The sequence below is a fragment of the Uloborus diversus genome, chromosome 3 (genome assembly GCF_026930045.1).
Source record: "Uloborus diversus isolate 005 chromosome 3, Udiv.v.3.1, whole genome shotgun sequence".
Classification (NCBI taxonomy): domain Eukaryota; kingdom Metazoa; phylum Arthropoda; class Arachnida; order Araneae; family Uloboridae; genus Uloborus; species Uloborus diversus.
The window spans coordinates 80,832,785-80,856,549 of NC_072733.1; the positions used below are offsets into that span (position 1 = coordinate 80,832,785).

Genomic DNA, 23,765 nt, shown 5'->3' on the forward strand with positions numbered 1-23,765 from the left:
ATCCAATTAAGTTCCGAAAGATGTAGCTTTACCAGAAAAAGAAAAGTTTCAACATGTATACACAGTTGTAGTTCAGCTTTTAAAACATTTTAAACAGAACTAAAAAAATATGAAAATGTTTTGCTTATTTAATATTTGAGCGTTTAGAATAAATGTTTTTCAAAAAGCTCAAGGCAAGGAATTTTTCTCTGCTTTAGTTTTTTATTTCAGTTTTTTTTCCTTTCTTTTCTTTCTTTTCCATTTTTTTTTAAATATTTAATTGAGAGAATTATTTTTTATTGAAAAGGTACATTTTACGCCACAAACTGATACGCGGATGTCATTTAACACTGAATTTTCGAATAAACTCTGAGAAGTGAGAAATAATTCCAAATATGTGTACGCGCAAAAAATTTTTTGTCTCGTAAAATTTTACAATTTTTTTCGGACTATGTTTATGTCGCAATTAAAACATTAAAAAACCCGGAAAATCTATTCCATCATTTTAATTACTAGTTCTTAATCTTTGAATCTTTCAAGTGACTATAATAATTATCTTAACAAGTGACACGAAATACGGTATCTCTAATTAGTTTTTTTTTTTTTTTTTTTTTTTTTTAATGTTACTCAAAAGATTTAAAAATTACGGAATGGTTTGCAGTGCGTAGAATACCAGGTTATCAATAGGTTAAAGCTTACTGTGTTATCTTTGATGACTAAAAACATAAATAATCCAAAAAAAAAAAATCCTTTACCTCAGTTTAAGTACTAAAGTCTCAAAAATATTTTTAAAGGCAAAATAATTATCTTGAAAAATGATATGAAATAAGATATCTTTGAACAATTTCTTCATTCCATTACTCCGAGGATATAAAAAAAAAACTAATGACTGATTTCTAGTGCGTAGATTGTTATATCAATGTGAAAGCTCAATAACGGTCAACCTAGAGTCACAACAGAGCGTGATGACAGAGTGATTGTCCAATCAGCTGTCACAGCGCTTTCTTCATTTCTATAAACCATCAGACATTCAACTCAAACACAAATGTCCATCATGACCATTTACAGACGGTTGGGACAACGAAATCTACGCTACCGTTACGCCACCTGCCTCTGACGCCTACACACTGCCGAGTCAGATTACAGTGGTGCATGGTTCGATCAGGTTGGAATGGTGCAGACTGGGGACGTATAGTCTTTAGCGACAAATCCCACTTCCAACTGTGTCATGACGATCATCGAAGACGTGTTTGGAGACACCCAGGACAGAGGGGGGATCCTGGTTTCACTTTTGCACGCCACATTGGCCCTCAACAAGGCATCATGGTCTGGGGTGCCATTTCTTTTGATAACTGGACCCCTTTGGTCGTAATTAGAAGTACACTTGCTGCACAGTGGTACGTTGGCGACATCCTAAAACCAGTTTTGATGCCATTCCTTTTGCAGTACCCTCGGCTGGTTTTCAGCAGGACAATGCCAGATAACATACGGCACGTGTTGCTATGAACTGTTTGCAAGCTTGTAAAACTCTTCTGTAGCCTGCCAGATCGCCAGATCTCTCTCCCATCTAGCATGTCTGGGATATGTTGGGATGGCGATTGCTTTTTTTTTTTTGTGTGTTATAGAGTGCATTAAAGTATATTTTTCAACATCAGAGTTTAAGGGCAGAGAAAATAAGAATTGAATAGAGAAAAGAAATGCTTGGTGTTACCTCACAAAGAAAAAACTGCCGCATTGGCAAAAATTGTAAATTGTGTGAACATCAACTTGTTTGCTTGGTATGTGAATCATCATTTTAAAACTCAGAAACGTTATATTTACAAATTTTGCAATATTGGTCCATGTGGTCCATTTATGGGAACCGTTTGTTATGGATGGACAATTCAGTTTCCATTAATGGATTACATTCTCAAACATAAAAATTAATACGTAAATTACAATTAATTAAAACAGGAGATTAATAAACACTGCAGCTAATAGTAAGTTATTCAAAAAAGAGAATATTGGTTTTTAAAATTATTATTTAGCATAGGAGGAGCATAATCCACTGCCCCCAGCACTCACAAAACTCGGCTGTTTTCTCCCCCATCTCGTTCACCACTTGCTATCTTCCAATACGTAACTTACTCTTTTTAACTAAAATCTTTTTGAACCTCTTTTATACACTGTGGGGGGATCAATTTCATCCAATTTGAACATTTTTCATACATTAAGACTGTACAGACGAAAAGGCTCCCGAAAAAGGAAAAAATATTAACCATATCCTTACTGAAACCAGAAGCTCGAGCTATTTTAGTATTTATTCTCTGGTAGTTATTAATTCAGGGTGACGTCGTATGAAATTATAATACCATTTTTCCAGCAGTTTTTTCTCATCATAAATCTGTGGAACATATTATTTCTCTCAGCGACTTGAAAAAAAGCCAATATTATCTTGAGGTCAATTCCCTCAAATATTTGAAAGCGATTCCAAAAAACGTCTCCTCTAGTTTCAAAACATGATTCACTAATTATTTTTCTGTATCGGGGAGTATATCTACCAAACTTCTGCTTCCTATCAACAGCAAATCTTACTTATGTCTCTTTTTTGTCTTACATGCGTCTCTTTAAAGTTGCCTTCTGGACTCCAGATTGTCGGTATAGTACTTCGATGAGACCCCTGTCACCGTTCCTGTACGCAGTCATTGCACGTTCCATGATCTCAGTTATCCACTGGCTATGTTTCTTTTCTTTTGGTCTTTTTCTGAAACAGCCATCGTACTTGAAACAGTACTAAAATTTATTTTTCAAAAAATAATAAATCCATCATAAAAAGTTTTAAGTTAAAGTTATAATAACATAAGGGTTAGCAAAGTTATAATAACATTCCCAAAAATATAAGGAATGGTTTTCATCAGTATTACACTTACTTAAAAAAAAATATCAGTTATTAAAGATAATTAATCTGATATCATAGTAATATTTGTAAGCGTCCATGAATAAGTTGATTCATTCAGGGAAACACATAGCAGTCCAATTATAGCAACTGCGTCATTCTGAATATTCTCGTAGTATTTCTCTGCTGTGACTACTCATAATGAAACGTGAAATATAGGGAGTTGTACTTGAAAACGCACTTTCGAACCCATGTTCTCATTTTATTGTTCAGTGATATATTGTTATTACAAAATGAAAATGCAATAGCTAGTAAGTGAACAGTAGAAATCTTACTTGGACGTTTAACAATATGCTACATTAATTCGAGCTCCTTGACGACTCTGCATGATAATGTTTTCAGACAAAGGAAGGCACTAAAACTGATTCCGCCTCAAGAAAACCTCTAATAAAGGAAAAATCCTTGCGGTCCAGTCATAGAACCGGTATTTTAACGGCAACCTTCCCTTAGAACCGTGGTGGCCTGATCGGTAAGGTATCAGATTTGTTACCGGAGAGTCCCGGGTTCGATCCTAGCCGGTGGAAGATCCACCGTCTTCATTAATGGTGTTTGGGGGACATTAAATATGCTCGTAGTCACAAAGTCATCCAAGTAAAACGATACCTCTGGGGGTGCTGGACCAGGAATTGCTCGGTTTCTGGTCTGGATCAGAAGCTGTCAGAACTTAGAGCTGTCTTCAGGGTCGCATCCAACTGGTTAAACAACAAATGGTGGCAGGTACGGGGGACATTGGAGAGAAAACAAAATCTTCTTCCCCTATGTGTCTCACACCCAAAAAGTTTCATTTTTACTTTACATCGAAAAAAAACAAAATAAAATCATCACCTAAAAAACTATTTTTTTTCTTTTATGGAAGTTCATTAAAAACAAAGGAAAAGCACCCAATTCACAGCATAAAAGGAAATGCGCGAAGTATATCATGAGCTATCCAAAAAAATTTCAACGCAGGGGAAAAAATAATAATTTTTTGCATTCATCGTCATCAAGAATAGGTGAAAATGGAGAGAGTTTAGAAAGACAGTATAAATTTCATAAAACTCATTAAGTAATTTGTAGCGCGTTTTGTGGTAATTTTTATTATAAATTAGGAGGTTAAAATAGTCTTTTGACCTTTTCTTCAGAGCTGTCATCTGTTTAGATGAAATGATGCATAGTACAAGCCTAAAAATGAATAAGTTAAGTGAAAAAAAAAACATTAAGGTTTTTTTTTTAAGGCGACATTTTGAAAATATGAAATTATAGTTTTGGGAAAATTTTCATGTAATGGGTTGAGTCATTGAGGCCATTTTAAGGATCAGAGCTCAAAAATACAAACGAATCAATTATTAAAACATTAAAACTATAATCATCCAGGCTTCAAATATTTTTATTTTTAAAAAATTATTTCTTAACGCATATATTTTCTGTAAAATGTTCCTTGTGTATTGACCAGATGGAATTGTTAGCAAATTATAGTTAACGTTTTTATTCTTAATAAATGTTGTGTTAGGCAATTTCTTTTCCCTAGAAAACAAAGACCAACTAATAGATTGGTACGCAATAATTCACCCGAAAGTAGATAAGCAAAAATGCTGCAAAGGGATGTGCAGAAAAAAAACAGTCAAGAGCAAACAAAATATTTGCCTTCTTTTCTGATCATTAAGTGAAACTTTGTCGACACCAATTGCTTTCAGTAACCAAGTTTTTTTCTTGAAAGAATTTTTATGCCGTACTTCTTATTAATCAAGAAACTAAAAAAAGCTTCTCAGCAAAGAACGTCTTATGTATTAAAGTCATCTTGATTTTGCGTTAAATTTCGAAAAAAGTATTTTTCATTAGATTTTTTGAAAAGTAATAAATAGAAAAGTGAATTTCAATAATAAAATTTATAAATTGTTGATTGATCTAATTAACAGCTATTAATTTCCGAAATATATAGCAATAAAACATTATTCACTATTATGGGGTCAATTGAATTTTTCTCATTGCATCGTAAAATCTTGTAGGGGTTGTACTTAAGTCAAAAATATTCAACAACTATAAAACGATCAAGATTTAGACAAGTATAGTCCATCTTTTGATTAACTGAGCGCCGATCAAACTTAAGTAAAGTAATGTGAGGCATGGGCGTCGCGGACGGGGGGTCCAAGGGGTCCGGACCCCCTCAATATTTGAGGACAGGACCCCCTCAATATTTGAAAATAGGACCCCCTCGATAATTGTCAAGATAAAATTCATTATTTTGGGGAAAATATTTTTGCTTTGAAGACTTTAAACAGTTGCATAATACATAATTTACCATGTTTAATTCATATCAAATAAAACAAAATGAACATTGAAAAAAATGAACTAAAAAAAAAACAAAATAGGTGATGTGTATAGTGAACGGAAAGTCAGAAAGAGAACTCCATTGACAAACCATTGCTCTGCTCTATGCGCACACTAGCTTTAGTGGAGGATGCTAGAAAGGCGACATCTTCTCCCTAGTGCAATGTCAACCATCCACAGTCGAGTCTCCTGCGTATATGGACACCCGCTCCCCTCTTTTTTTACGACTCTCGTGCTAATAAGTCAACAGAAGTCGGACGGGGATCTGAGTTTCTGCCCCTTTCTCTCTTACCTCGTTTCTCGGCGCTTTTCCAGGTTTCTGTTTCGAGTTTTGCAGTGTTTGTTTCGCCGATTCGATTCAATTTATAGCGACCCCGATGTTACCCAAACAAAATGAGACACCAGACCTCTTTGGCGGTTTTTTACAGCTGGCAACAACACCCTGGTCAAAGGATGCACAAAAATTTAGAAGACCACTTAGCTGGTCAAAGGTTAAGTTTGGGGTAGAAAGGGTAAGGAGACGTGTCATGTGTTTGACATTATTCAACACGTGGCTTCAAAGTACCTTACCGAAGCGCGGTTTCTCAAATGTGTTTGCGGCATCTCAAATTTGACGAAAAAAGTGTTACGTTACAGAAAAAAAAGAGGAGGAGTCTAAAAATTAACGTGCAATTTCAAAAGCAAATCGTAAGCCAGCATAACGATGGATACTGTAATGTCACTTCCGATAGACCAACGAAAAAAGAAGCGCAAGATGACCAGAGAAAAAAGAGACAGAAATAAAAGGACGTTCCGAACAAAATAAAGATAATTTCATATGGTCTTTTGGTCTCCTTGAGAGCAGGTGACCTGAAGAGCGCTCCTATTTTGGTAAAAATACTTTTTTTTACATATTCGATTACGGCTTTGAAGAGGTGGCTTGAAACGGGAAAATGTAACAAACCTTCTACATCAGATGAACCTGAGCAATTTTTAACTACTGAATCATCATCAACATCTACGGAACCATCTTCAAAAAATCAAAAGACCGTGATAGGTAAGTACCATTCTGTTTAGTGTAATACATGCAGAGGCTCCCTGATTTTATACTATTCAGATGGGGTTACTTCTCGATTTTCCGAATGAAATTTCTAATTACCTACATCACTACATCTAATGAGAATCCTTATATATTATTTCTGTAGCCTGTTTTTGGTTTCTACGCCAGATTTTCCTCAATTCTTGATCGATTTCTTTGATTTGCACCTTATTTTAAAGCTTATGGTGCTGGCTACTGACAAAAAATAGACCCACGGTCTAAAAATTGTTTTTTTCAGCCGAAAAACCTGTTTTAAAGAACCAGAATGATGTTTTCGGTTAAACTTATAACTTTAACTTGCACTATGCCCGACAGAGCTGAATAGTTTGATCGGCAGAGCGTTCTCCTCGAAACCTGGAGAATGAGTGTTCGGGCCCACGGCCGGACAATCTGCGTCAAAAAATTAGAGAAATATCGCGCATTGCATGAACACTTAATTAAGTGAATAACAAGTACGAGGGAATAGAATAAATGGGAAGGAAACGCTCCTTGCTGTTATGAAAATTGACGTGACTTTGTGCTGAATTACTTCGGAATGGTACGTTTTTTTTTTTTTTTTTTTTTTTTAAGCTTTGGCTCTGGTAAGAAAATTAAAGCATAATATAAGCGAAAATATAAGTAACATCTTTGGGATTTCAGACTACAATATAGAATTATTTTTTGTTCAGAAAAAAATAATAAATCGTATATTGAAATATATATTCTTCTAATGAGATTTTGACTCTTTGTACAAATAAAAAAATTACTACCTCAATTTGAAGGGTAAAATATATATTTTTTCTTCTAAGTTATAACGGTTCAAGCAGCCTGCGGTAACGAATTGTAAAAATTTTCAAAAATAAACACATTTCTCTTCAATATATTACCTTATATATTATTCCCTTCTCATTTTAAAACTTATCAGGCTGGCTAATGACGAAAAATAGACTTACGGTCGAAAAATCAAGTTTTTGAAAACGCACCTTGCTGTTTGAAAACCTTGATGCAGCCTGTAGTTCTTATGCATTTTTTTTTTTTTTTTGCAAAGTTCTAATGCAGTTTTCCAATTTTTTACGTCGCTTTCGGCAAAAAAAAAAAAAATAGCCTGTGTGTGTGTGTGTGTTCATATTTTAATAAAGCTTAAAAGCACTGGAATTAGTTGTTTGGTTAAATTGATAAGTTTTTTTCGGTAGAGCGTTTGGCTATAAACTATCTGAACTTCGGGCAAGCTTGGGCTGTCCGACATAATATCAAATGTATATTAGTATTACGCATTACATGTACTCATAACATACATACGTAATAAAATAAATGCAGTGAGAATGCTACTTGGTGTTTCTACTCCTTTATGCAAGCTACAGTTATCATTCAGATAAGTTGACTGTTAATCGAAGGGTGTTCTTCCTTTTTTTTTAAGCTCTGACTACATCCAGATCACTCAGCATAATATAAGCATAAAAAAGTATTAGATTTACCTAAAGGAAATCCTTTTTGTGCAGAAAAACATTTTCATTGTATACTGAAATGTAGATGTTTCCAATAGCAGTGTTCAACCTTTTGTACAAATGAAAAAATACTACGCCAAATTAAAACTACGAGTTTCACCCAGTAAACCTTTAATTTTTTATTCGCGCAAATACGATATAAAGCATTTAAATTATTATCAACTTCATTAGCAAGAAATTATTTTCTACTCCTCTGCTTTCTGCAGAAAAAGAAAACATTTTGTCTACGTTCGAAAAATTACACTTAAAAAACGGACTCAGTTCAACTGGTTTTGGTTTTGAATTTTAAGTGTTCGATTAAAAGAGAAACATGTGCGGGCATTTAAGCTTTAACGGTTAAAGCAATCTTCTATGTGAAATAGTTCAATATTCAAAGATAAAAACACTTATTTTCAATCTAAATTATTACTTCTCTAGAATGCTTATTTCAATCGCTACGTGAGATCTTCGTCATTCTTTAATCAAATTTCATGCTTTACGAATAATTTTAAATCGTATCATGCTGGTTAATGACAAAATATAGAAGCATGATCTTATTATTATTTTTTTTTTTTTTTGGCAAAAAGCTTTTTTGCTGTTTTTTACCACGCATTCCTTCAATGAATAGTTTTCGAAAAGGAAGGCGCAATTGCTAGGTTTGTTGGGGTGTCGGGCTGTTAATCAGAATGGCGCCAATTCGAATCCGTGCCAGTAAATATCTCTTTAATGTTTCTTTTATTCCTGTCAGATGCTCACATGGGCAGGACTGTATTTGCCACAACCTGTTTTTTCACATGCACAAATATTGCTTTTTCACGAGTCACTACTCAGCCACTTTTAATGATATTTATGTTTGCATTGAAAATATGTACGGCCGAAAGGTAGGCGATGATCAAATTATCACAGCTTTGTATTTAACGAGGTTTTGTTACTGATGGCTTTAAATTACATGCCTTCTCTTCTGCGCTTACTTTTTTTCGGTTCTTCTTCATAATGTTCTTCCTTTGAAATTTTTAAAAAGCGAAATGCCTTATGAAACGATTCGAAACATAGTGCGGAGTTCCGCAAGGGTCAACTAGTATCTTTTTAATGCAATAGTTCGCAAAAAACTGCTCGAAATTTGAAGACTCGTCAGACAAAAGTTTTTCTGGGAAAGGAAAGTTTATAAAAGTTCACAGTGACCTCTTTTTGAGTAGCCCCTGACTGCCTGCTAATCAGGTATGCTTTACAGTCAATATTTTGACATTATGAGTCCTATCGGAGCTAATGCGTTCAACTTTCTCCTTTTTCTTTCTTTTTTTTTAAATGTTTCAATTTTTATAAGTTTTAATGGAATAAATAATACTCCTTTTAGTTATTAAAGCTTAACAGAAAATTATCCATTAATAATCCTGCTTTACTGAACACATTTTATTGAAATAACCATTTTAAAACTTATTGTCACGTGTCAGAAAAAATCAGTTCATTTCTCTATCTCTTTCCTATCGTCCGCTGATCAGAATTCAATTATACACCAAATGCTGTTTGTTCTCTGTGTAGGCCAGTACTTTTCAATCTGTGACGTGTGCCTCTCAAGGCAGGCCTGTCACTTAAAGAGGATCAGGAGGGCACTTTCCCTGCTGACTTTGAGAAATCAGAAATTAATGTATTTACATGAGCATGGTTTTTGCTGTTTTTTGGTTTCATATGTATTGAATGTATGGAGGATTCAACAAAAAAGCAAAATTTTGGTGCATTTGTTACAAAAAACCTGAAAAAATTAAGAAATTACTTTAAAAGGTAGCATTATTAAAGTATGATATTATGAGAGCTTAGTTATTTGTGTCTTATTTTATTTTTGTAGTTGTGTTTTTCGTAGGTTCGTGAATGTCATAACGGTGAATTATAAACTTTAATTTTTTAATTAAAAAACATCAAATTAAACTCCTTCGAATCCAACTTGTGCCAAGAACTTAGAGCTGCAGGGTTTATCACTATGTAATATAAAAATTTAATTATACAGTTGTCGCGGCTTATATATGAGTCACATTTTGTTCTAAACAGCTTTGATTCCATAAAGCGGCTGATTCAAAAAAGCTGGATTTCGTTCTTGATGATTTCATTCATTAAAAACGGTTAATTCAATTGTCCACTGTTTCAAAATGTTGAAAATTTGGTGCGGCTACTCTTGGTGTGCCGCCCTTTGTCGTGTAAAATTGAAAGAAGCTTCAGTGCGCTGAGAAAACTGAAATTGTATCTAAGGTCAACTATGACACAAAAGCGGTTGAATCATGTTGCTTTATACTACGTTCACAAAAACATCTTGGACGAAATTGATCACAAAAAATAGCACGGATATTCGTATCCCATGTGCAGTCTAGAAAAAATGTAATTGTTGGTATTTAATTTTTTTTCTTATTGTGTAATCATGTAAATCAAGATGTACCTGTTTAAAAGTATTGTATTAAATGTAAATCCATTATATATATGTATATATATATATATATATATATATATATGTATATATATATATATATATATATATATATATATATATATATATATATATATATATATATATATATATATACATATATATACACACTGGTGTGCAAAAATTAAGGACGAGACGGTTTTTTCAACATAACTTTGTACAAATGCTTTCCAAATCAACACATTTAATACCGTAAGATCCCCAATACGTAAGGACATGTGTAATGTAAGCAACACTTACTAAAAGAGAAATCAGAGGGCTAAAAAGAAGCTTTATTGAAAAAGTAGCATGGAGCGCAATGCGACTGAAGGCCGAAACATCCCTGTGATGGGTGTCCAGCAAGAAACATCCGGTCTTTAGTAGGGGATATGATCTCCCCCGACTGCTAGGCAGGTTTCACAGCATCTGCCCATGTTGGGAATGAGGGTATCAATGAGTTGTTGAGGCATTGCTGCCCATTCGTCTTGCAGCGCCAATCGAAGCTCCCGAATCGTTACTGGTGGTAAGGTATGAGCTGCCAAGCGTCTGCCTAGAAAATCCCATACATGCTCGATGGGATTGAGATCCGGAGATCGTGCTGGCCAATCCATACGTTCAGTATCCTCACTCTCTAAGAGCTGTTCGGCAGCTACTGTGCGATGACATGGTGCATTGTCGTCCATGAAAAGGAACTGCGGACCCATAGCGCCTCTAAAAAGACGCACATATGGAAGAAGAATTCGTTACAATAACGGGTCCCGTTGACTGAACCTGCGTCGAAGATGTGAAGGACTGTACGACTACCAAGCATGATGCCTCCCCAAACGAGAACACCGCGACCTCCATACCTGTCCCTTTCAATGATGTTCAAGGGATGATTGCGGGTTCCCCGCTCTCTCCAGCTCGCTACTCAGCTCTCATCTGTAAAGAGTACTCGTCCCCATTCATTGTCTCTCCAATTCCGGTGTTCCCGGTACCACAGAGAACGCCTTCTTTGATGGGCAGGCGTTAGAGGTACACACCGTATAGGGCGTCGTGCAAACAGACCACCACCGTGCAGTCCTCTGCCCACGGTAAAACGCGATATCGGTCGTCCAGTTGCCTGTGTCGTGTGCCTAGCGATTTCTCCCGCTGTCTGCCGCCTGTTTCTTCTGGCCTGTAAGACAATATACTGGTCATCTGCGGGTGTGGTTCCTCGTGGACGACCACTACTGAACCCCCGGATAGCTGTTCCTGTAGTTTGAAATTGTCTCCAAAGTCGTGAAACGACGCTGTGAGCAATTCCGAACTCTGCAGCCACACTTGTCACACTACGGCCTTCCTCCAACTTCCCAATGATTCGACCTCGGGTAAAAGCATCCAGATGTCGTCTAACAGATTGATTATTCGCCATTTCTCGCTGAGGCAGCAACTCGGTGTGATTTTAACTGCTATACGGCGTGCAATCTCTTTGCCAGAAATACTGATCATACACCGACAACATGCTTTATACTACTCAGACACTCCTCCATTACGTCTGCTTGCATATCTGCGCATCTGCTACCGTACATCACCTTACTTAATCTCCTGATTGGTCTTTCTGTCCGCTCTATCTCTTCGTTCAGCTGATATGCTAATTTTTCGACTTCGTCCTTAATTTTTGCATACCAGTATATATATATAATATATATATATATATATATATATATATATATATATATATATATATATATATATATATATATATATATATAAATTTATAATATATATACATATATATATACACACGAATTTTTCTTAATGCAACTTGAAATGACAAAGTCAGAATGGTCCCAATAAATTTCAGCTGACGACGCCAATGATGTGAGGGGACAGAGACAGTGCAAAAAAAGAAAATGAAATAGATATTTTATTCAAAAACTAAGTATTAAAATTTATATTAAAAGAACTTTAATGTTGTAACTAAACCCACTTGATTTTTAGTTGAAAAATCAATAAACACAATGCGTTACTGGTACTGCATTTTTCATTCGAAAGTAGGTAATCAAAAACGCTGAAAAGGGATAGGCAGAAAACATAAACAGTCAAGTACAAATAAAACATTTGCCTCCTTTTCCTGATCACTAGGTGAAACTCTGTCGAAAAAACTTATCGATATCCTTATGTATAAGTTAGTGAATGGTCATTATAGGAAGAGATTAAGATTATAAGGTGTTGCTTACGCATATTTAAGTTTTAAATAATGATTCAAGAGGATTTTTATGGAGTAATTAGATCAAAGTTTTTCTTTCCAATATGAAAGAAAATGACCAACAAAAAAAGGAAGGAATTTTTCACATGCCCCACGAGCCATGGATTGGATCACAATGATTTACTCAAAGAATTTTAAGAAAGACACACGAGAAAATCGTTATTTCTTGAGCGATTCATTATTTTGAATGCTAAGTAAATTATTGAGACGTAACTTAATATCATTTTGATGTCCTTATTTTAGAGAAAGAAGTATGCATGAAAGAACTTGGATGCTTCTCAATAACAGATGATTTCAAGAGTCTTCTCCACAGGCCTATCAATGTTCTACCACACGATAGAATTACTATCAACACCCGATGTCTTCTTTATACCAAACAGAATCCAAAAGAAGCGCATCACTTGATAGCCTCGGACAGAGAAAGCATTGAAGAAGCACCACTGAATCCAGAACATCCCGTCAAGTTTATAGTCCATGGCTTTATGGACAGTGAACTTTATGGACCATGGATGTTGGTAAATGTCTTCTTTAATTTTGCTAAGTATTTCATAAACATTTTGAAAATATGAAAACATCCAATTGGGAAGTTTCTTTGTTCGTCGTTTATAATCGTTGATGGGTTTCGTGGCAGAGGTTATGCGCAAATAAACGAATCTAAAAAAGTTAAATTGTAAGTTTTCGGTACGTTTTTTCCTCTGCTTCGAACAATCAGCATTCTTCCTGTATTTTTTTATCAATAGTACAATGATCTTAGCTGAATCCGTTGCACGAGTACGATATTTTTAATATTTGCACTTTATTCCCAAAATTGTATACTTTGGTTTTTATTTCTATATATTTGAAAAAAAGATGCCATTATGTATCATAATATAAGGTGTGAACTTTCCAAAAGAAAGTTTTGTATAGAAATACCGCCGGACCTCGATTTAACGAAATCATAGGGACCGAAACTTTTATACGTTAAATCGGGGTTATTCGTAATATCCGGGAGCGGAAAAAAATTCATTTGTCTTATCTGAAAGCCCTAATAGGCAACTGCATAAAAATAGTCATAATTAGAAAGTGTACACTTTTTGTTTAGCATTCCATGACTTATTACACACTAGATAATTTGAAATTACTGAGTAATAGGTGTTTGACAATTTCCCTGATAATTGACTCGAAATAGTTCTCTTTCAACTCCCCTAACCCTATGGAGAGAAAAAAAATACTGTGTCATTAATAGCCTGCAGCAGGAGATATGATTTTACAGTTTCAAGGCCATGTAAAGCATTAGAAAAAATAACAGTGTTAATGAGAGATTCATTTTCGCTTTCTGCATCATAATCGCTATTCATTGGTTGTCCCCTTGCCCGTCAAAAAGGTCTCATTCCCAAAAAAGTCTTTTTCTACTTCGGAAAGATGGATAGATCATTTGGAAAACAAGCCAGAATTTCCAAACTCAAATTAACGAAAAAAAATTTTTTATCGATCTGTTAAAATAATTCGTTACTTCGGAGTTTATTATTCGTTAAATAGAGGTTTTTGCCTTCATTTTACTCGGCGAAAAAAAATTCGCTAAATCGCGTAATTCGTTAAATAGAGGTTCGTTAAATCAGGGCCCGACTGTAATATTGATTGGTACGAACTGCGGGTGTGACTGTATGGTCTCAACCGCAGCACGTACAAGTCATTATTTTTCATGTTGATTCCTTATGTTATGATACATAATGGTTCCTTACATTCAAATGCAGTGAAATTAATAGCTAAAGTTCAAAATTACAAGAATAAAATACAAATGTATATACGTAAAAATGTCACATCCGTGCATACGGATTGAGCAAGTGTTGATGATATTTATTTATGTAAATTTGTATTTTCTTTTTACTACAAACCTGGTTTAGGCTCGACGTTTTTCTCGCACGTGATAGCTCAGATATTTCTTTAAAAAGTAGTAATTGTAAAAGTATTGAACAAAATTTTTTGCTTAAGAAATCACACATACATTAGTGATTTATCAAGCTTTTAAATTTTGCTCTTTACCCTTTTAAAATATTGTTTTTAATGAAATGTATGAGTTGTCGAATGTTCACTTTTCTGTGGAATGAGACTATTATATTCTTTCTTTAATATTTAATTAAGCTAATTCAAAACTCACTATTGAAATAATTGTTTATTTTTCTTCGATTGAATACATTTATCAATATTTTAAAAATAACTGAAAGCTGTTTTGTAAGACAAATAAATAATTAATCAAGCAGGAGGTTCATCAGTGGTATGTATTTTAAAGCGAAATTATAATTTGTTAAAAGAATTGATCTGTTATGTTTTATAGGCAATGAAAGATGAGTTCTTAGTGAATGGAGACTATAATGTTATCATTGTAGATTGGAGTGGGGGAAATAAGCCACCTTACTACCAAGCAACTGCGAATACAAGAGTTGTAGGAGCAGAAGTAGCACTGATGGTTCAAACATTAGAGGTAAGTATGATGAAACAGTTAGATCTTAGTTGGACTTGAATGCATGGTAAACTTCTCCCAAAAGGATTTGCTTTGATAAAATATTAAAATTTCACAATTAAGTTCACTGAATAAACTTTAAAATAATGGATATTAAATAAAGATTAAACTGCTAGCATGTCTTTGAAATTCTAACATTGTTTACGTAGCAACGAAAAGAAGAGAAATTGCGCTTAAATAATGCTGTTGTTAAGTTTGCTTTCAGATTCGATGAAACAATGCTTCACTCTTAAAGAATTCTGAAACGTTACTGATTATTTCCGTGGAACGCGCTTCGAAGTTTTTATCTACCTCTTAAGAAAATTAAGTATCTTTTTCAAAAGATATCCTGAATTGCAACAAGCAGCACGAATGCAGACTCTTCACTGTTGTGAAAAATATTTTGAACGCTACCAGTAAAAAAATAACAAAGCGTATTTATTAAGTGTATTGGTTTCGGCTCGATTATGGACCGTCCAGATTGACTAAGCTCCCAAAGAGAGCGAATATATCTCTGGATTCCATAGCTTTTCAAGAATTTCAGGCGCTTAGATTCATGATATTGCTTACAGTTCTGTCTTAGCTTTGGCCGTGATTGCAAATATGCTTTTGGAGCTTTCTTGCAAAGTCGGAATGTGCCAAGCTGTTATATTAAATCCATCAATGTTTTCTCTGAAAGTTTCAGAGACGCAACTGGCTTTAACCGGGGAAATTACTGAATTTTTCAGAAAGATTTCTGGATAATATCAAGAAGGGTACTGAGCTTTTACGGAAAACATTTCTGCTTGTTTTTTTCCCAAGATGTGTTACTTGCAGAAATTGAGCACATCAGCTGCCCATTATTTTCCAGGAACGTTTCTGAATTGTTTTTACAGTGTTGACTACGGAGAGATGGCTGGTGAACTGGAAGCGAAAACGGACTGTTTCATTTAATAATAAGTAGAATCAATTAGAACGCGCCGGCAGTCAAGTCCCATGTTCTCGCTCAGGGTTGTATACAAGGGGGGGGGGTCTTAGGGCTCAAACCCCTTGAATTGAAATTATCAGAGAAGTTAATTTAAAAAGTGTTCACTCTCTTCACTAGAAGGTCGCGTTTTGGGGAAAGCGCGATAAATTTGAGGGTGCCATACCTCTTGCGGGGGGGGGGACAATTCTAGTTATATCATCTGTTTATTAACATCTACAATAGCGAAAAACCATCGACCATCTTGGAAGGTAAATATTTCAGCAATTTATGCGATTAGTAATAGCAAAAGTAGGGGGCCCCTTGTAGGGGAAGGTAGGAAGCCATGAGGCAGACAATGCCATTGAAATTTTTTGAGAAGATTTATATAAGGATTGTAATCTCTATAATAGATTGTGGCGTTTTTCTTTTAGGGGGGGGTTATAAAATTGAGGGGAGCCACCTCACTTGGGGAGGGAAATGAGCACCCCTAGCTACATCATATACATAAGATCTGAATTACAGAAAAGTCATCGAACATCTTGATAAGCAAATATTCCAGCAATTTAGTCAAATAGTAATAGCTAGAGCAGGGTATCCATTCGGGAGGGGGGGGGGGGTCTCCTTGAACTTGATTATGCCATTGAAATTATCAGAGAACTTTTTTAAAAAGGATTTTAGTCTCTTAAGTAGGGAGTCTCGTTTTTGTGGGAGATGTTCGGTAAAAATGAGGGGGGCCATCGCACTTATTGGGGATTGGCAGCCCTAGCATTATTATCTATATATTAACATCTGCACTAGAGACAAGCCTTACGGAAATCATGAAACATAAATATTCCAGCAATACACAATTCATGAAACACAATTATTCTAACAATAGCTAAAGCTGGGGTGCTCATTTGAAGTGGGGGGGCATGAGGCTGACTATACCGCTGAAATTATCGGAGAAGTTTTTTAAAGGATTTTGGACTCTTCAATAGGGGAGCCCGTTTTTTTGGGGGGGGAGACACTCGGTAAAATTGAGAGGTGTCGTCGCACTTGGGAGGATGGGCTTCCCTTACTATAATATTTGTATATTGAGTTCTGCCTTAGAGAAAAGCCGTCGGACATTTTTAAAGGTAAATATTAAAGTAGCTTATCCCAATAATAATTGCTAAAGCAGGGATATGCTCAAGGGAAGGGGGGGGATGAGGCAGACTATATAATTGAAATTATCAGGCATGTTATTTTAAATGGATTTTATTGTCTTTTCCAGAGTATCCTGTTTTTTGGGCGGGGCGGGAGGGGCTTGATAAAATAGAGGGGGGAGCAACGCACTTGGGGAGGATTGGCATCCCTAGCTATAAAAGTCATCGGAAATCTTGATCAGGAAATACTTCAGTAATTTATTCTCATAATAATAGCTAAATTAGGATGTCCATTCGTATGGGGAGGGGGGTCATGAGACATTTTACCATTGAAATTTTTAATGAAATTTTTTTTAAACGGATTTTGATCTCTTTATGAGAGGTTGTGTTTATTTTCGGTGGGGGGGGGCATTCAAATTAGGGGCGTCATTTTTTTTGGAAGGGGGGACTTGAATCTATATCTATGCATATAAAGATCTGCAATTGATAAAAGCCCTCGAACATCTTGTTATAAGTAATATTCCAGTAATTTTTTCTAATAATATTCGCTACAGCAACCTTCCCCCCGCTCATGTGGTGAGGGGGGTCACAACACAGACCAAATTGTTGAAATTTTTAGCACTGGCCACGACCGGTGTATTTACCTTAGTTGTTATATTTGTTTATTTGTAAAATAAACATTAAAACTTAAAATAAATAATAATAAAGAAAAAACATAAGAAGTACATTACGCATTTCTCAAAATTATTCAAAAGTTCTACACATTCAGGTTATCTACTAATGAGTCATCATGATAACTGTTTAGATCTTTAAGACTCACTGATTTCTGGATGACATTACTACGCCTTCTTTATCGTAATAACAGTACTGTCTTTAAAGCCTTTTTAATTTATACCATAAAGAAGATCTGATAAAATTATCTTCTATTTTCTAAGTACATGATAGTTTTTGTTTCGTTATTCAACAAAAATATGCGGCTTAAAATAATCATTATATAATAACCCCACTTGCTACGTGTCTATAAAAAACTTACTTGATTTCATTTAAATCATCAGTACGAAGACTCTTCAAAATGTGAAAACTGATAAGAAATGTTTCCTAAAAAGGAATAAATACTTCCTTTAACTAATTTTATCTGTTTCAACAATGCATGATACTATAAGTTATAGATCTTAAAAAGTTTTAATGTCATCATTTGTGATACACCGTCATTAAATATTACTTAAAAGCAAAAGACACTCCAAACATCTGCAAAAGCATCCATTAGAAAATAATGACGGCAGTGGAGTTCCTTTTTCACTAACAACTATCATCAAACTATTAGTTTGGAAGGGGTGCGAGAAGAAAACAGACAAGCAGTAAGTAGGGAATCAGAAAGAAAAAGTCATTATACAGATTCAATTAAGTTCGCAAAAAGGAAATGTCATTATTCCATTGAAGTTCGACGTTATTTTCTCCTTCTAAAAGTAAAAACCCGACACATAAGCTTCTTCTTTAAAATGATTTGTTACAGTACATGAAATCTCAAAACGCGGTGTCATTATAATTTTAAAAAAATACAAGTGGTTAAAAGTTCAGCTTTTCAAGTTATTTTCTCTAATGAGGTAAAAGTAATTGCAATTAAGATGCTTAACAGCATGTTCCAGATTTTTTTTTTTTTTGATACAATATAGCTACTTCATTTTTTTTTTTTTTTTTGCAGAAATACAAGGGTATTAAAAGAGAAGATTGTCACATCATTGGCCACAGTTTGGGATCCCACATTGCTGGTTACGCTGGTGCGAGACTAAAAACATTAGGCAGAATTACAGGTCTTTCTTTTTTTCACTAATTTATGAGCTTTTGAATATGACTTTTTTTCACTCTGAATAGTTTAAATCCTTGATTGATTTTTTCTTTCATTAAATTATCATCTTTTTATCTTTATTATAATTTCATTTGCTTTATTAAATATTTATTTATTTATTTATTTTGTATTTATCAGACTTTAAAAATAATTCCAGTTACACTCGCCTCTAGTGTTACAATAAATGATAAATTTATATTAAGTCAAAATATAAATTTAACCATTAAATAGCAATTTCCTTTGCAGCTCTCACGTTGGAACTGTTTTATAAGTTCCGAATCTTAGACAATAGTTTGATTGACGAGTGTAGTGCCTCATAAATCAAACTTTTATCAAAAGTGCAGTTTCCTCAATTAATGCAGTTTACTACAATATACATACATATTTGTCACTCATGTTACCAAATTCTTTGTTTCTAAAACTGCAAAAAAAAAAAATGTTCATGCTTCTATCGTAAAAAAGATTGAGCTTTGTTAGATAAGACATCATTCATTAAATGAGACTGAATGCAAAAAAAGTTGAAGTAAAACTCCTCAAAATTCAACTTTAAACGTATGTCCGTTATTCAATCGAGTCACTCAGGTCAATTCCTAAACAAACTCAAACGCATCTAACTACTGCAAAATTTTTGAAAACTTATCCAATTGGGCGAGGGAAATTGGGTATTGGGGAAAAAAATATAAACCTAACCAAACAAAAAAACATTTTAGAAGTAATGCACTTGTAATTTTAGTTTTTTAATGTCTAGGAGTTTCCCCGGAGATCGAAAAACTTTTGGACATTTCTTGGGTGACTCTTCGACTCTTCATATATCTGAGAAAAATTGGAAAATGTCTGTGCATATTATTTACATCACCTTGGTAACTATCATCCAAATAAACAAAGTTTTAATGAAAAAGAATGTTTTAAATAGTGTTTGAAGTTTTAGTTGTGAGCATATTTTCTGTTTAAAAAAGAGTCAGTATCAATGATAACTTTATTTTACAGCTGTTAAACAAGCAGTTTCAAAATATTTTTTAGCAAAATAAATGGTTAGTCAACACAAAATAAAGTAATAAGATAAGTTAATAACATCTCTAGATAGTTTTTTTTTCATTTTGTTGAAGTATGTTTTAGTATAAAATAGGCCTGTAATTGTTAAAAAAAAATACTCAATAGCAGAAAACTGTACACAATGCTAGCAAGAATAAAACTGAAAATCTGAGCAGAATGTTAAAACGGCAACATGATACTAATAAGTAAGACATTCAATGTCAACAGGAAAGACCTTTAATACAGTATTTTAAGATGGAGAATCATTAAATTTACCTCAAAAAAGCTAAAATAAAAACGTAAATTTACTGTCCAAGACTTAAGAAAATAGTTTGTAAGCCAATCCCGTTAGAGACGGAAAATAATCACTAAGTTTCAAATACACGTTACAAATATTTTTAATAAAAATGACTGTTTCAGAATACATCATAGTAGTAACCATCGATTCTTCCAAATAGTAAATGATCCCACTCTTCTTATTCTCAACCTCAATCACACTTAAAGATCTGAAGCTGCCCTACTCCGAGCAAGAAAAATTCCCATCTATGATTAAACTTTCACATTATGAGACCTGTCAATTACACGTGCTTTGGGCAATTAATTTATGCTCCCTAGAAACCGTAGCATTGATTCACTCTAAATGTCTAATCAATTCAGTTAATTATTGTCTCTGAAATCAATATATAGTTTAATTTATTCTTTTAACCACCACTTAAGTAAACAGTTTAAATTTTCGACAAGTCTAAAATTGAGAAACCATTTCCTTGTGCTTTAAACAAATCTAAAAATTATTACCTAGTTATTTCAATCAAAAGCATAAAATGAAAAATTCTGTAAAACTTAGTTTGCGCAATAACTTTATTTAATAACTTTTTATGTACGCCAGAGATACATATTGTTGAACAAAAAAAATCACGTTGAAAAATATACGGACATTTTTTTTAATGCGTTTACAGTGTATTTTAACAGTTGCTGTAAAAGTGTGCCTTTGAACACTGAATATTTCAAAAGCTTTCTAAAATAATGCGATGAACGCAGTTGCATTTGCAACAGTGTATTTAAACCGGAACGTGGACGGAAGGAGTTGTCTCTTGAGACAAATTATGCTTTTATTTTTACTTATATCCTGTCACATGTTATATAAAATGACTGTGTACAGTTTTAGATAAGACACACAATTTTTTCCCGCTGAAAACTTTCAAATTTTTAATTTTTTATTTTGTTCTAAAAGCCAATAAGCATGATGTTTGCTTTTTATATGTTGTGTTACTTTTCCTTTTTTATTTACCAATTTATCAAGTTTTTGCACCTGCTTCATGGGACTAAATTGCTATTTAAGGACTTTTAAACTCTCTACATTTAATTTCATAAGTTAGGGATGATGAAAATTTGACAAAAAAAGCAACAAAAGCAATGCAAGCATAAAACCGGTTTATTTAACAAAATGTAGAGTACAATATATAGAGTGAATGCACTACGGAACCTAATAAAAATAAGGAACATGCTTCCTAGCTCGAATTAAGGCATACATTTCTGAGTAATAGGAGTTACAGCGTAAGTTTTTATGAAAATTAAGGCTATATGTTTACCATGTGCTGCAAAAGAGACAATACATCGGTTTTGCATGTTAAATACCAAAATGATCAGCTCTTCTTAGGAAATGTCATTCCACTCATCACTTAATGTTCTCTGAAATTCCATTTCATTAGGGAAGTAGGAAGTGTGTTACTGCTTTCAAGTTTTTTCCGAGTATGTCTCATGTATGCTCAAGGAGGCTCAAATCTGGAAAAAATGCTAGCTATTCCAAACAGTCAATATTCGCTTCATCAAAACACATGTTTATGCAGTCCGGTCAGTTGTTTCATTCATAAAGAGGAAATCTGCGTTCGTTGCAGCCCGACGAACACCAGTGTCGTTACTGAATTATTACGGAATAGTATCCTGACAAGTAAAGCTTGTGGTTCAGGATTGAACATGAAGATCTAACGAGAAGTTCATAGTAACCTCTCCTTGGATAAAAAGTTCCTGGTAATGGAGTATCTTCAACATGGTATTCGAGTTTGTTTTTTGTTTTTTTGTTTTTTTTTTTTCTTCTTTCATTGCATCAAATTTCTGGTGTTCTCCATCTGACATACAATGTGACTTTCAGTCCATTGAATACCTAGATTCTTTTTAAAAAATTATGCTATGAAGTTTCTAGTTAATTTGTTTTCTACACCAGACTGAACAGAGCTGTCAGTATGATGCCATGAGAGAATTACATTTGATAGGGAGTACGGACTTATCGGCAATAGAGTCTTAAAAATCTATAAATGGTATCCCTAAAAATTTGTTAATCGGACATACCAGTAGCCGCCGTGACAGGTCTGATAATTCTTTTACTAGTTATTGTAACACTTCTTAGCTCTGATGTTACATTCCTAAAGATGAGTCATCCTGAAACTACGTCTCATGTCTTTATATTCTTGGAAGCTGTTTGAAAGCCTACATTGGATATTTTACTCGATTACAAGTTCCTAGGTTACTTTCATTTGCGAGCGCTCACGTGCCAAAGGACAGTCAAATAGGTGTTTCCATTAATTCATAACATTAGTTTATAACACCTACTATCCGACAACAGCTGTGGGTTATACACTGTTTTGCCGCAACTTTTACCTTTATACTCTCTTTGCTAGTTCAATTCTTCTGTCGTCCTATCAGCGCCATCGCGAAATACAAGAATATGATTTCCTGAAGTTTTTTGGCTGTCTTGAGAGGGAAATTTTAGCTTCCGTGTGTAATTTCCTTGTAATTTCTTAATATCCTAAATTTATGAATCTAAGTGCATTTGCTTTACATTAATTTTTGATTAAAATGCTGAAAATATTATTCAATTTTCGTTTATGCTCCTACCACTTAAATCTATTTCTCCATAACAAAACATAAATTAATCAATAAATTTGACACACTTCTACTTTTCTGAAAATGAACTTAATTATTTGCCTTATGTGTCTCCTTCTTGGAATTATTCTCCAAAGTAGCGAGTAAGTACTACAACATGAATGCTATGGTGTTTAATCAACTTACAATTGCATTTTCTTCTTATATTCTGATGCATACGGAGCTAATCAACAAGCAATCCCACAATACCCCATCACAAAGACTTTCCAAGAAATGAACTTCATATTTATTGTTACTTACTTATACCAGAAGCTAACCAGCTACACATACACAGGGACAGCGAACAAATCGCCTTTTCCTTTGGACAAATCCAGGAAACATTTACAGCACAAAGAGAAGGAAATAACACCCAGGGCACCGGTGGAAATAGAGCCCATGACCTCTGGCATCCGAAACAAGACTTGTGTGCCAGAGCAACCTGGTATGCCTGGTACAAAAGAGCCATGGAGGCCCGTCAACTTCATAACATGTTTATGTTTCGATATATTTAGTTGATTAAGCATTTTTTTTTTAATTTTCAATAAGATCTTAAGTTGATTCTATTCTTCAGGATGCGACCCTGCTGAACCATACTTTCAGAATATGCCACCAAGTGTGAGGCTGGATCCTACAGACGCTGATTTTATTGATGTTATACATTCTGATGCGACAGATATAATGTTTATCGGTATGAAATATTATTATTTTATATCATAAATCACAGCTAAGAAAGCCGAAGTATAAGAATCAACTAATTATGTTTCTATCTGTATTCAACTTAACTTAAAGAAAATGACTGAATTTAATCACAAAGAACTGCTACGCTTACATTTTTTTCAGCGGTTTGAAATATTATTTTTCCTTTTCCACCCCCAATGTAGCACTTGTTATTATTAATATTTTTTATATAATTTTTACTAGTTACCTACTAGTATACCAAAAATAACGATCAATTTCCGTGAAAACACTAATGTA

At 34.1% G+C, this 23,765-nt stretch overlaps 1 protein-coding gene across 1 annotated transcript in view; it reads left to right on the top strand.

Annotated features, from left to right (window-relative positions):
- The window catches only part of LOC129218622 (pancreatic lipase-related protein 2-like), an 86,215-nt gene that overhangs the window by 41,690 nt on the left and 20,760 nt on the right, over positions 1-23,765 (top strand). Inside the window, exons 2-5 of the mRNA XM_054852940.1 lie at positions 12,688-12,959; positions 14,759-14,905; positions 18,696-18,804; positions 23,362-23,478. Of these exons, the coding sequence (XP_054708915.1) occupies positions 12,688-12,959; positions 14,759-14,905; positions 18,696-18,804; positions 23,362-23,478 (645 nt within the window). The remainder of the gene's footprint in view (positions 1-12,687; positions 12,960-14,758; positions 14,906-18,695; positions 18,805-23,361; positions 23,479-23,765) is intronic.